The sequence below is a fragment of the Phaenicophaeus curvirostris genome, unplaced genomic scaffold (genome assembly GCF_032191515.1).
Source record: "Phaenicophaeus curvirostris isolate KB17595 unplaced genomic scaffold, BPBGC_Pcur_1.0 scaffold_519, whole genome shotgun sequence".
In the NCBI taxonomy this organism is placed as follows: Eukaryota; Metazoa; Chordata; class Aves; order Cuculiformes; family Cuculidae; genus Phaenicophaeus; species Phaenicophaeus curvirostris.
This window is the reverse complement of record NW_027207083.1, coordinates 19,620-32,223: the sequence shown is the minus strand read 5'-3', so window position 1 is coordinate 32,223 and position 12,604 is coordinate 19,620. Positions and strand designations below refer to the sequence as shown.

Genomic DNA, 12,604 nt, shown 5'->3' with positions numbered 1-12,604 from the left:
TGGAGGGGGGGACTGGGGGGGTACTGGGAGGATACTGGGAGCCGGGGGGGGGGTTACTGGGAGCACTGGGAGTGCAAAGGTGACGGGTTGGGCAAGGGGGGGCTCTGGGGAGGCTTGGGCAAGGGTTGGCACTGGGACAACTGGGAGGGACTGGGAGGGACTGGGAGGCACCGGGGGGGCACGAGGGAGGCACCAGGGTGAACTGGGATGTACTGGGGGGGCACTAGGGAGGCACTGGGATGAACTGGGAGGAACTGGGGGGGCACTAGGATCAACTGGGATGTACTGGGGGGTATTAGGGAGGCACTGGGATGAACTGGGAGGTACTGGGGGGGGCACTAGGATGAACTGGGATGTACTGGGGGGTATTAGGGAGGCACTGGGATGAACTGGGAGGAACTGGGGGGGCACTAGGATCAACTGGGATGTACTGGGGGGTATTAGGGAGGCACTGGGATGAACTGGGAGGAACTGGGGGGGCATTAGGATGAACTGGGATGTACTGAGGGGTACTAGGGAGGCACTGGGATGAACTGGGAGGCACTGGGATGTACTGGGATGAAGTGGGAGGGCACTAGGGAGGCACTGGGAGGCACTGGGAGGCACTGGGATGTACTGGGATTAACTGGGAGGGCACTAGGGAGGCACTGGGATGAACTGGGAGGCACTGGGATGTACTGGGATTAACTGGGAGGGTACTAGGGAGGCACTGGGATGAACTGGGAGGTACTGGGATGTACTGGGAGGGCACTAGGGAGGCACTGGGAGGCACTGGGATGAGCTGGGAGGCACTGGGATGAACTGGGGGGGCACTAGGGAAGTACTGGGATGAACTGGGAGGTACTGGGATGTACTGGGATGAACTGGGAGGGCACTAGGGAGGCACTGGGATGAACTGGGAGGCACTGGGATGAACTGGGATGAACTGGGGGGCACTAGGGAGTCACTGGGATGAACTGGGAGGCACTGGGATGTACTGGGATTAACTGGGAGGGTACTAGGGAGGCACTGGGATGAACTGGGAGGCACTGGGATGAACTGGGAGGGCACTAGGGAGGAACTGGGAGGCACTGGGATGAACTGGGAGGGTACTAGGGAGGCACTGGGAGGCACTGGGATGAACTGGGAGGGCACTAGGGAGGCACTGGGAGGCACTGGGATGAACTGGGAGGGCACTAGGGAGGAACTGGGAGGCACTGGGATGAACTGGGAGGGCACTAGGGATGAACTGGGAGGCACTGGGATGAACTGGGAGGGCACTAGGGATGCACTGGGATGAATTGGGATGAACTGGGGGGGCACTAGGGAGGCACTGGGATGAACTGGGAGGCACTGGGATGTACTGGGATTAACTGGGAGGGTACTAGGGAGGCACTGGGATGAACTGGGAGGCACTGGGATGAACTGGGATTAACTGGGAGGGTACTAGGGAGGCACTGGGATGAACTGGGAGGCACTGGGATGAACTGGGAGGTGGCGGAAACTCCTCGGAGACGCGTTGAGGCGCCACGCTGCCGTCAAGCGCGCGAAAGTGTCGCGAAAGCGTCGCGAAAGCAAAAAAAAAAAGGCGGGAGGCGGGGAGAGAAGCCGTCAAGCGCGAGTGTGGCGGAAACGGCTCGGAGACCGCGTCGAGGCGCCACACTGCCGTCAAGCGCGCGAAAGTGTCGCGAAAAAAAGGAAAAAGGCGGGAGGAGGGGTGGGGGAAGCCGTCAAGCGCGGCCGTGGCGGGGCCGGGAGGAGGAGGAGGAGGAGGGGGAGGAGGCGGCGATGGCGGCGCCGGGTCCCGGGGGTCCCGGGGAGCTTCACCCCCGCACCGGGAAGCTCGTGTCGCTGTCGCAGGGCGGGAGGAGCGCGGCCCGGGCCCAACCGGGCCAGGAGTTCAACCACGGGCTCGTCCTCAGCCGGGAGCCGCTGCCCCCCGGGAGCGTCTTCACCGTCCGCATCGATAGGAAGGTGGGGGGGGGGGGGGGACTGGGAGGGACTGGGAGGGGAATGGGGGGGACTGGGAGGGGAATTGAGGGGAATGGGGGGGACTGGGAGGGGAATTGAGGGGAATGGGGGGGACTGGGATGGACTGGGAGGGGAATAGAGGGGACTGGGAGGGGAATGGAGGGGACTGGGGGGGACTGGGAGGGGAATAGAGGGGAATGGGGGGGACTGGGAGGGGAATTGAGGGGAATGGGGGGCACTGGGATGGACTGGGAGGGGAATAGAGGGGACTGGGAGGGGAATGGAGGGGACTGGGGGGGGAATGGAGGCGACTGGGAGGGGAATAGAGGGGACTGGGAGGGGACTGGGGGGGACTGGGAGGGGAATAGGGGGGACTGGGAGGGGAATGGAGGGGAATTGAGGGGAATGGGGGGCACTGGGAGGGGAATAGAGGGGACTGGGAGGGACTGGGAGGGGACTGGGATGGACTGGGAGGGGAATAGAGGGGAATGGGGGGGACTGGGAGGGGAATGGAGGGGACTGGGAGGGGAATTGAGGGGACTGGGGGGGACTGGGAGGGGAATTGAGGGGAATGGAGGGGACTGGGAGGGGAATAGAGGGGACTGGGGGGGACTGGGAGGGGAATTGAGGGGAATGGAGGGGACTGGGAGGGGAATTGAGGGGACTGGGGGGGACTGGGAGGGGAATTGAGGGGAACACTGGGATGGACTGGGAGGGGACTGGGAGGGGAATGGGGGACACTGGGAGGGACTGGGAGGGGAATGGGGGGCACTGGGAGGGACTGGGAGGGGAATGGGGGGGCACTGGGAGGGACTGGAAGCGCTGGAAAGGGAGGAGGGGGCACTGGGAGGGGATTAGGGGGGACTGGGATGGACTGGGATGGACTAGGGGTGAACTGGGAGGGGACTGGGAGGGGAATAGAGGGGACTGGGAGAGACTGGAGGGTTACTGGGATGGACTGGGAGGGGAATAGGGGGGGACTGGGAGGAACTGGGAGCACTGGGAAGGGAGGAGGGGGCACTGGGAGGGGACTGGGAGTGAACTGGGAGGGGGCTGGAGGGTAACTGGGAGGGACTGGGAAGGGACTGGGGGACACTGGGAGCAACTGGGAGTCAGTGTGGCAGATGGGGGGGGGGGCACTGGGAGGGGCGTGAGGACACTGGGAGGCACTGGGAGCCCCCCCCGAACCCCAGTCCCCCCCTCATTAACCCTTTCCCCCCCATTAACCCCCCATTTCCCCCCATTAACCCCCATTTCCCCCCCCCGGGACCCCATTAACCCCCAATTTTCCCCCATTAACCCTTTCCCTCCCCATTTCCCCCCCTATTACCCCCCCAGGGACCCCATTAACCCCCCATTTCCCCCCCCTTTTCCCCCATTAACCCCCCATTTCCCCCCCCCCGGGACCCCATTAACCCTTTCCCTCCCCATTTCTCCCCCTATCAAGCCCTCAGGGACCCCATTAACCCCCCTTTTCTCCCATTAACCCCCCATTCACTCCCCCAGGGACCCCATTAACCCCCCATTTCCCCCATTAACCCTTTCCCTCCCCATTTCTCCCCCTATTACCCCCCCAGGGACCCCATTCACCCCCCCCAGGGACCCCATTAACCCTTTCCCTCCCCCTTAACCCCCCATTCCCCCCCCTCGAGACCCCATTAACCCCCCATTCACCCCCCCAGGTACCCCCTTAACCCCCCATTTCCCCCCATTAACCCTTTCCCTCCCCATTTCTCCCCCTATTAACCCCTCTTTTCCCCCATTAACCCCCCATTTCCCCCTCAGGGACCCCCTTAACCCCCCATTTCCCCCCATTAACCCTTTCCCTCCCCATTTCCCCCCCATTAACCCCCCAGGGACCCCATTAACCCCCCATTTCCCCCCATTAACCCTTTCCCTCCCCCTTAACCCCCCATTCACCCCCCCCAGGGACCCCATTAACCCTTTCCCTCCCTATTACTCCCCCTATTAACCCCCCAGGGACCCCCTTAACCCCCCAGTATCCCCCCCCGGGACCCCCTTAACCCCCCATTTCCCCCCCATTAACCCTTTCCCTCCCCCTTAACCCCCCATTTCTCCCCCTTTTCCCCCATTTCACCCCCCCGGGAACCCCATAACCCCCCCCAATTTCCTCCTATTAACACCCCCAGCCCCTTTTTTTAACCCCTTCCCCCTCCCTCAGGTGAACTCGTGGAGCGGCTCCATCGAAGTCGGGGGTGACGGCTCTGGACCCGGCCGAGCTGGATTTCCCCAGCAGCGCCACGGGGCTTCGGGGGGGCTCGTGGATCGTGTCCGGCTGCTCCGTCCTCCGCGACGGCCGCTCCCTCCGCGAGGATTTCGGCCCCGACCTCGACGCCCTGGGCGAGGGCGATCGAGTCGGGGTGCAGGCGACGGCCGCCGGCGAGTTACGCCTCTGGGTCAACGGGCGCGATTTCGGGGTGGCGGCCGCCGGGCTCCCCCCGAGGGTTTGGGCCGTCGTCGATTTGTACGGAAAATGCACCCAGGTCACCGTCGTGGCCCCCAACCCCGAAACGGCCGCCGTGACCCCCCCGCCGCCTCCGGCACCTCCGCTCCCGCCCCTGCCGGGTAATTTGGGGGGGTTGGGGGGGTCAGGGAGAGGATTTGGGGGTCAATGAGGGGGATTCAAGGGTCCCTGAGGGGGTTTGGGGGGTCAATGAGAGGATTTGGGGGTGGATGAGGGGGGTTTGGGGGGTGAATGAGGGGGGTTTGGGGGTCAATGAGGGGGATTCAAGGGTCCCTGAGGGGGTTTTGGGGGTCAATGAGAGGATTTCGGGGTGGATGAGGGGGTTTGGGGGTGAATGAGGGGGATTCAAGGGTCCCTGAGGGGGTTTTGGGGGTGAATGAGGGGGTTTTGGGGTTGAATGAGGGGCAAGGAGGGGGATTCAAGGGGTCCCTGAGGGGGTTTTGGGGGTCAATGAGAGGATTTGGGGGTGGATGAGGGGGGTTTGAGGGTGAATGAGGGGGATTCGAGGGTCCCTGAGGGGGTTTTGGGGGTGAATGAGGGGGTTTTGGGGTTGAATGAGGGGCAAGGAGGGGGATTCAAGGGGTCCCTGAGGGGGTTTGGGGGGTCAATGAGAGGATTTGGGGGGTGAACGAGGGGGGTTTGGGGGTGAATGAGGGGGATTCAAGGGTCCCTGAGGTGGTTTGGGGGGTCAATGAGAGGATTTGGGGGTGAATGAGGGGGGTTTGGGGGTGAATGAGGGGGATTCAAGGGTCCCTGAGGGGGTTTGGGGGGTCAATGAGAGGATTTGGGGGTGAATGAGGAGGATTTGGGGTGTGGAGAGGGGGTTTTGGGGGTGAATGAGGGGGATTCAGGGGTCCCTGAGTGGGTTTTGGGGGTGAATGAGAGGATTTGGGGGTGGATGAGGGGGGTTTGGGGGGGTGAATGAGGGGGATTCAAGGGTCCCTGAGGGGGGTTTGGGGGGTCAATGAGAGGATTTGGGGATGAATGAGGGGGGTTTGGGGGTGAATGAGGGGCATTCAAGGGTACCTGAGGGGGTTTGGGGGGTGAATGAGAGGATTTGGGGGTGAATGAGGGGGGTTTGGGTGTCAATGAGGGGGATTCAAGGGTCCCTGAGGGGGTTTGGGGGGTCAATGAGAGGATTTGGGGGTGGATGAGGGGGGTTTGGGGGTCAATGAGGGGGATTCAAGGGTCCCTGAGGGGGGTTTTGGGGGTCAATGAGAGGATTTGGGGGTGAATGAGGGGGGTTTGGGGGTCAATGAGGGGGATTCAAGGGTCCCTGAGTGGGTTTTGGGGGTGAATGAGAGGATTTGGGGGTGAATGAGGGGGTTTTGGGGGTGAATGAGGGGGATTCAAGGGTCCCTGAGGGGGTTTTGGGGGTCAATGAGAGGATTTGGGGGTGAATGAGGAGGGTTTGGGGGTGAATGAGGGGGATTCAAGGGTCCCTGAGTGGGTTTTGGGGGTCAATGAGAGGATTTGGGGGTGAATGAGGGGGGTTTGGGGGTGAATGAGGGGGATTCAAGGGTCCCTGAGGGGGTTTGGGGGTGAATGAGGGGGGGTTTGGGGGTGAATGAGGGGGGTATGGGTGTGAATGAGGGGGATTCAGGGGTTCCTGAGGGGGTTTGGGGGGTCAATGAGAGGATTTGGGGGTGAATGAGGGGGTTTTGGGGGTGAATGAGGGGGATTCAAGGGTCCCTGAGGGGGTTTTGGGGGTCAGTGAGAGGATTTAGGTGTGAATGAGGGGGGTTTGGGGGTGAATGAGGGGGATTCAAGGGTCCCTGAGTGGGTTTTGGGGGATCAATGAGAGGCTTTGGGGGTGGATGAGGGGGTTTTGGGGGATGGAGAGGGGGTTTTGGGGGTGAATGAGAGGATTTGGGGGTGAATGAGGGGGTTTTGGGGGTGAATGAGGGGGATTCAAGGGTCCCTGAGGGGGTTTGGGGGGTCAATGAGAGGATTTGGGGGTGAATGAGGGGGGTTTGGGGTTGAATGAGGGGCAAGGAGGGGGATTCAAGGGGTCCCTGAGTGGGTTTGGGGGGGTCAATGAGAGGATTTAGAGGTGAATGAGGGGGGCTTGGGGGTCAAGGAGGAGGATTCAAGGGTCCCTGAGTGGGTTTTGGGGGTGAATGAGAGGATTTGGGGGTGAATGAGGGGGTTTTGGCGGTGAATGAGGGGCAAGGAAGGGGATTCAGGGGTCCCTGAGTGGGTTTTGGGGGTGAATGAGGGGGTTTTGGGGGTGAATGAGGGGGATTCAGGGGTCCCTGAGTGGGTTTTGGGGGTCAGTGAGAGGATTTAGGTGTGAATGAGGGGGGTTTGGGGGTGAATGAGGGGGATTCAAGGGTCCCTGAGTGGGTTTTGGGGGATCAATGAGAGGCTTTGGGGGTGGATGAGGGGGGTTTGGGGGTGAATGAGGGGGATTCAAGGGTCCCTGAGTGGGTTTTGGGGGTCAAGGAGAGGATTTGGGGGTGAATGAGGGGGGTTTGGGGGTGAATGAGGGGGATTCAAGGGTCCCTGAGTGGGTTTTGGGGGTCAATGAGAGGATTTGGGGGTGAATGAGGGGGTTTTGGGGGTCAATGAGGGGCAAGGAGGGGGATTCAGGGGTCCCTGAGTGGGTTTTGGGGGTGAATGAGAGGATTTAGGGGTGAATGAGGGGGGTTTGGGGGTGAATGAGGGGGATTCAAGGGTCCCTGAGTGGGTTTTGGGGGTCAATGAGAGGATTTGGGGGTGGATGAGGGGGTTTTGGGGGTGAATGAGGTCAAGGAGGGGGATTCAAGGGGTCCCTGAGTGGGTTTCGGGGGTCAATGAGAGGATTTGGGGGTGAATGAGGGGGTTTTGGGGTGTGGGGAGGGGGTTTTGGGGGTGAATGAGGGGGATTCAAGGGTCCCTGAGGGGGTTTGGGGGGTCAATGAGAGGATTTGGGGGTGAATGAGGGGGGTTTGGGGGTGAATGAGGGGGATTCAAGGGTCTCTGAGGGGGTTTGGGGGGTCAATGAGAGGATTTGGGGGTGAATGAGGGGGGTTTGGGGGTGAATGAGGGGGATTCAAGGGTCCCTGAGGGGGTTTTGGGGGTCAATGAGAGGATTTGGGGGTGAATGAGGGGGTTTTGGGGGATGGAGAGGGGGTTTTGGGGGTCAAGGAGAGGATTTGGGGGTGAATGAGGGGGTTTTGGGGGTGGATGAGGGGGTTTTGGGGGTGAATGAGGGGGATTCAAGGGTCCCTGAGGGGGTTTTGGGGGTCAATGAGAGGATTTGGGGGTGAATGAGGGGGATTCAAGGGTCCCTGAGTGGGTTTTAGGGGTCAGTGAGAGGATTTGGGGGATGGAGAGGGGGTTTTGGGGGATGGAGAGGGGGTTTTGGGGGTGAATGAGAGGATTTGGGGGTGAATGAGGGGGATTCAAGGGTCCCTGCGTGGGTTTTGGGGGTCAATGAGAGGATTTGGGGGTGAATGAGGGGGGTTTGGGGGTCAATGAGGAGGATTCAAGGGTCCCTGAGGGGGTTTTGGGGGTGAATGAGAGGATTTGGGGGTGAATGAAGGGTAAGGAGGGGGATTCAGGGGTCCCTGAGTGGGTTTTGGGGGTCAATGAGAGGATTTGGGGGTGAATGAGGGGGTTTTGGGGGTCAGTGAGGTGGATTCGGGGGGTGGGGAGGGGGTTTTGGGGGTCAATGAGGGGGATTCAAGGGTCCCTGAGGGGGTTTTGGGCGTCAAGGAGAGGATTTTGGGGGTGAATGAGGGGGTTTTGGGGGTGAATGAGGAGATTTGGGGGGCATCGAGAGGATTTGGGGTGTGGGGAGGGGGATTGGGGGGGCATTGAGGGAGTTTTGGGGTGCATTGATGGGGTTTTGAGGGGCAAGGAGGGGGATTTGGGGTGCGTGGAGGGGGTTTTGGGGGTCAATGAGGGGGTTTGGGGGGTCAATGAGGGGATTTTGGGGTCCCTGATGGGGAATTTGGGGGTCAATGAGGGGATTTGGGGTGCGAGGGGAGGGTTTTGGGGGTGAATGAAGGGGTTTTTTGGGGTCCCTGAGGGGTTTTTGGGGTCCCTGAGGGGGTTTGGGGGTCCCTGAGGGGGTTTTTGGGGTCCCCGGGCTGTTACTGGTTTCCCCCCTCCAGCCCTTCCCCCCGCCCCCCCCCAGCCCCGGCCGGACAAGTTCCCCGACAGCCTCGATCCCGCGGAGGGTGAGTGGGGGGCGTGGCCTGGGGAGGGGGCGTGGCCAACCGAGTGGGCGTGGCCTCCGGGTCCCATTGGCTTTAATGGAAGGGGGCGTGGCCTCCTCATCCCATTCATTTTAATGAATGGGGGGGGGTCTCTAATAGGGATGTGGCTGTTTGAGGCGGGGGGGGGGGGGGCCTATGGAGGGGGCGTGGCTTGACCTTTGGGGGCGTGGCCAAGTCCAGGGGGCGTGGCTTATCCATCCCATTCACCTTAATGAATGGAGGGGGGTCTCTAATAGGGATGGGGCTGTTTGGGGGGGCGTGGCTTGACTCTTTGGGGCGTGGCCAAGCCCAGGGGGCGTGGCTTATCCATCCCATTCACTTTAATGAATGGAGGGGGGTCTCTAATAGGAATGTGGCTGTTTGGAGGGGGCGTGGCTTGACCTTTGGGGGCGTGGCCAAGCTCAGGGGGCGTGGCTTATCCATCCCATTCGTTTTAATGAATGGAGGGGGGTCTCTCATAGGGATGGGGCTGTTTAGAGGGGGGTGGGTGGGTCCTCGGGGGGGCGTGGCTTGACATTGGGGGGCGTGGCCAAGCTCGGGGGGCGTGGCTTATCCATCCCATTCACCTTAATGAATGGAGGGGGGTCTCTCGTAGGGATGTGGCTGTTTGGGGGGGGTGGGGCCTATTGAGGGGGCGTGGTTTGACTCTTGGGGGCGTGGCCAAGCTCAGGGGGCGTGGCTTATCCATCCCATTCAATTTAATGAATGGAGGGGGGTCTCTAATAGGGATGTGGCTGGGGGGGCGTGGCTTGCCTCTTGGGGGCGTGGCCAAGCCCAGGGGGCGTGGCTTATCCATCCCATTCGCTTTAATGAATGGAGAGGGGTCTCTAATAGGGATGTGGCTGTTTGAGGTGGGGGTGGGGCCTATGGAGGGGGCGTGGCTTGACCTTTGGGGGCGTGGCCAAGCTCAGGGGGCGTGGCTTATCCATCCCATTCACTTTAATGAATGGAGGGGGGTCTCTAATAGGAATGTGGCTGTTTGGAGGGGGCGTGGCTTGACCTTGGGGGGCGTGGCCAAAGCTCAGGGGGCGTGGCTTATCCATCCTATTCACTTTAATGAATGGAGGGGGGTCTCTAATAGGAATGTGGCTGTTTTGGGGGGCGTGGCTTGACTCTGGGGGGCGTGGCCAAGCTCAGGGGGCGTGGCTTATCCATCCCATTCACTTTAATGAATGGAGGGGGGTCTCTAATAGGGATGTGGCTGTTTTGGGGGGCGTGGCTTGACTCTTGGGGGCGTGGCCAAGCTCAGGGGGCGTGGCTTATCCATCCCATTCACCTTAATGAATGGAGGGGGGTCTCTAATAGGGATGTGGCTGTTTGGAGGGGGCGTGGCTTGACTCTTTGGGGCGTGGCCAAGCTCAGGGGGCGTGGCTTATCCATCCCATTCACTTTAATGAATGGAGGGGGGTCTCTAATAGGAATGTGGCTGTTTGGAGGGGGCGTGGCTTGACCTTGGGGGGCGTGGCCAAAGCTCAGGGGGCGTGGCTTATCCATCCTATTCACTTTAATGAATGGAGGGGGGTCTCTAATAGGAATGTGGCTGTTTTGGGGGGCGTGGCTTGACTCTGGGGGGCGTGGCCAAGCTCAGGGGGCGTGGCTTATCCATCCCATTCACTTTAATGAATGGAGGGGGGTCTCTAATAGGGATGTGGCTGTTTTGGGGGGCGTGGCTTGACTCTTGGGGGCGTGGCCAAGCTCAGGGGGCGTGGCTTATCCATCCCATTCACCTTAATGAATGGAGGGGGGTCTCTTTAATAGGGATGTGGCTGTTTGGGGGAGGGGCTGGGTCCTCTCGGGGGGTGTGGCTTGATTTTGGGGGCGTGGCCAAGCCCAGGGGGCGTGGCTTATCCATCCCATTCGCTTTAATGAATGGAGGGGGTCTCTTATAGGGATGGGGCTGTGGGGGGGGCGTGGCTTGACTCTTGGGGGCGTGGCCAAAGCCAGGGGGCGTGGCTTATCCATCCCATTCACTTTAATGAATGGAGGGGGGTCTCTCGGGGGTCTCTCATAGGGATGGGGCTGTTTAGAGGGGGGTGGGTGGGTCCTCGGGGGGCGTGGCTTGATTTTTGGGGGCGTGGCCAAGCCCAGGGGGCGTGGCTTAAACATCCCATTCACTTTAATGAATGGAGGGGGGTCTCTAATAGGAATGTGGCTGTTGGGGGGGCGTGGCTTGACTCTTGGGGGCGTGGCCAAGCCCAGGGGGCGTGGCTTATCCATCCCATTCACTTTAATGAATGGAGGGGGGTTTCTCATAGGGATGTGGCTGTTTGGGGGGGGGGGGTGTCCTCTCGGGGGGCGTGGCTTGATTTTTAGGGGGCGTGGCTTAACCCTTGGTGCCCCAGGCTCGTCGTGGGCGCCCGGGGGCCTCTCCAACGAGGCTCTTCTCTTCCACGAGAAATGCGGCGCCCTCATCAAGCTGAGCAACGGGCACAAGACGGCCGAGAGGCGCCGGCCCCTCGACGAGTTCAACAACGGCGTCGTCCTCACCAACAGGCCCCTCCGCGACGGAGAGATGTTCGAGGTGGCATCTGCGGGGGGTTCTGGGAGGGGTCTTGGGGGCATCAGAAAGGGTCCTGAGGGCGTCGCGTGGGGCTTGAGGAGCATCTCGGGGTCTTCGTGGGGGTCTTGGAGAGGGTCTGGGGTGGATCATGGGGGTCTTGGGGTCCTGGAGGGAGTCTTGGGGTCATCACGGGAGTCCTGGAGGGGGTCTTGGGGTCATCGTGGGGGTCCTGAGACCATCAGGGGGATCTTGAGGAACATCTTGGGGTCACCATGGGGGTCCTGGAGGGGTTCTGGGTTGGATCATGGGGGTCTTGGGGTCACCATGGGGGTCCTGGAGAGGTTCTGGGGTGGATCATGGGGGTGTTGGGTCACCATGGGGGTCCTGGAGGGGTTCTGGGTTGGATCGTGGGGGTCCTGGGGTCATCGTGGGGGTCCTGAGGGCATCACAAGGATCTTGAGGAGCATCTTGGGGTCTTCGTGGAGGTCCTGGAGAGGTTCTGGGGGGGGTCCTGGGGGTCTTGGGGTCACCATGGGGGTCCTGGAGAGGTTCTGGGGTGGATCATGGGGGTCTTGGGGTCACCATGGGGGTCCTGGAGAGGTTCTAGGGGGGGTCCTGGGGGTCTTGGGGTCATCATGGGGGTCCTGAGAGCATCACAACGATCTTGAGGAGCTTCTTGGGGTCTTCGTGGAGGTCCTGGAGAGGTTCTGGGGTGGATCATGGGGGTCTTGGGGTTGTTGTGGGGGTTCCTTGAGAGGATGGGGATTTTGGGGTCCCTGAGGGGTTTTTTTGGGTTTCTGATGGGATTTTTAGGGTTCTGATGGGGTTTTTGGGGTCCCTGAGTAGGATTTTGGGGTTTTGAGGGGGTTTTCGGGGTTCCTGAGGGTCTTTTAGGGTTCTGATGGGGTTTTTGGGGTCCTGATGTGGTTTTCAGGGGTCCTGGGGTGGTTTTGGGGTTCCTAGAGAGTTTTTTTGGGTTCCTGAGGGGCTTTTTTGGGGTTCTGATGGGTTTTTTGGGGTTCTGAGGGGGGATTTTGGGGTCCCTGAGGAGATTTTTTTAGGGTTTTGATGGGTTTTTTTAGGGTTCTGAGGGGGATTTTGGGGTCCCTGAGGGGGATTTTGGGGTCCCTGAGAGTTTTTTTTGGGGTTCTGATGGGATTTTTAGGCTTCTGATCGGTTTTTTGGGGGTTCTGAGGGGTTTTTGGGGGTTCCTAGGGAGGTTTTTAGGGTTCTGATGGGGTTTTGGGGGTCCCTGAGGGGGATTTTGGGGTCCTTGAGGGTTTTTTTGGGGGTTCTGATGGGATTTTTAGGGTTCTGATTGGTTTTTTGGGGGTCCTGATGGGATTTTTGGGGTTCCTGGGGTGGTTTTGGGGTTCCTAGAGAGTTTTTTTGGGTTCCTGAGGGGCTTTTTTGGGGTTCTGATGTTTTTTTGGGGGTTCTGAGGGGGATTTTGGGGTCCCTGAG

At 60.6% G+C, this 12,604-nt stretch overlaps 1 protein-coding gene across 1 annotated transcript in view; it reads left to right on the top strand.

Moving 5' to 3' along the window:
• Nucleotides 1-1,748: 1,748 nt before the first annotated feature.
• NEURL4 (neuralized E3 ubiquitin protein ligase 4) overlaps nt 1,749-12,604 on the top strand; it is a gene marked incomplete at its 3' end in the record, with an annotated part of 29,853 nt that continues 18,997 nt past the window's right edge. The window contains 5 exon segments of the mRNA XM_069883078.1: nt 1,749-1,953; nt 4,133-4,162; nt 4,164-4,536; nt 8,536-8,601; nt 10,983-11,161. Of these exon segments, the coding sequence (XP_069739179.1) occupies nt 1,768-1,953; nt 4,133-4,162; nt 4,164-4,536; nt 8,536-8,601; nt 10,983-11,161 (834 nt within the window).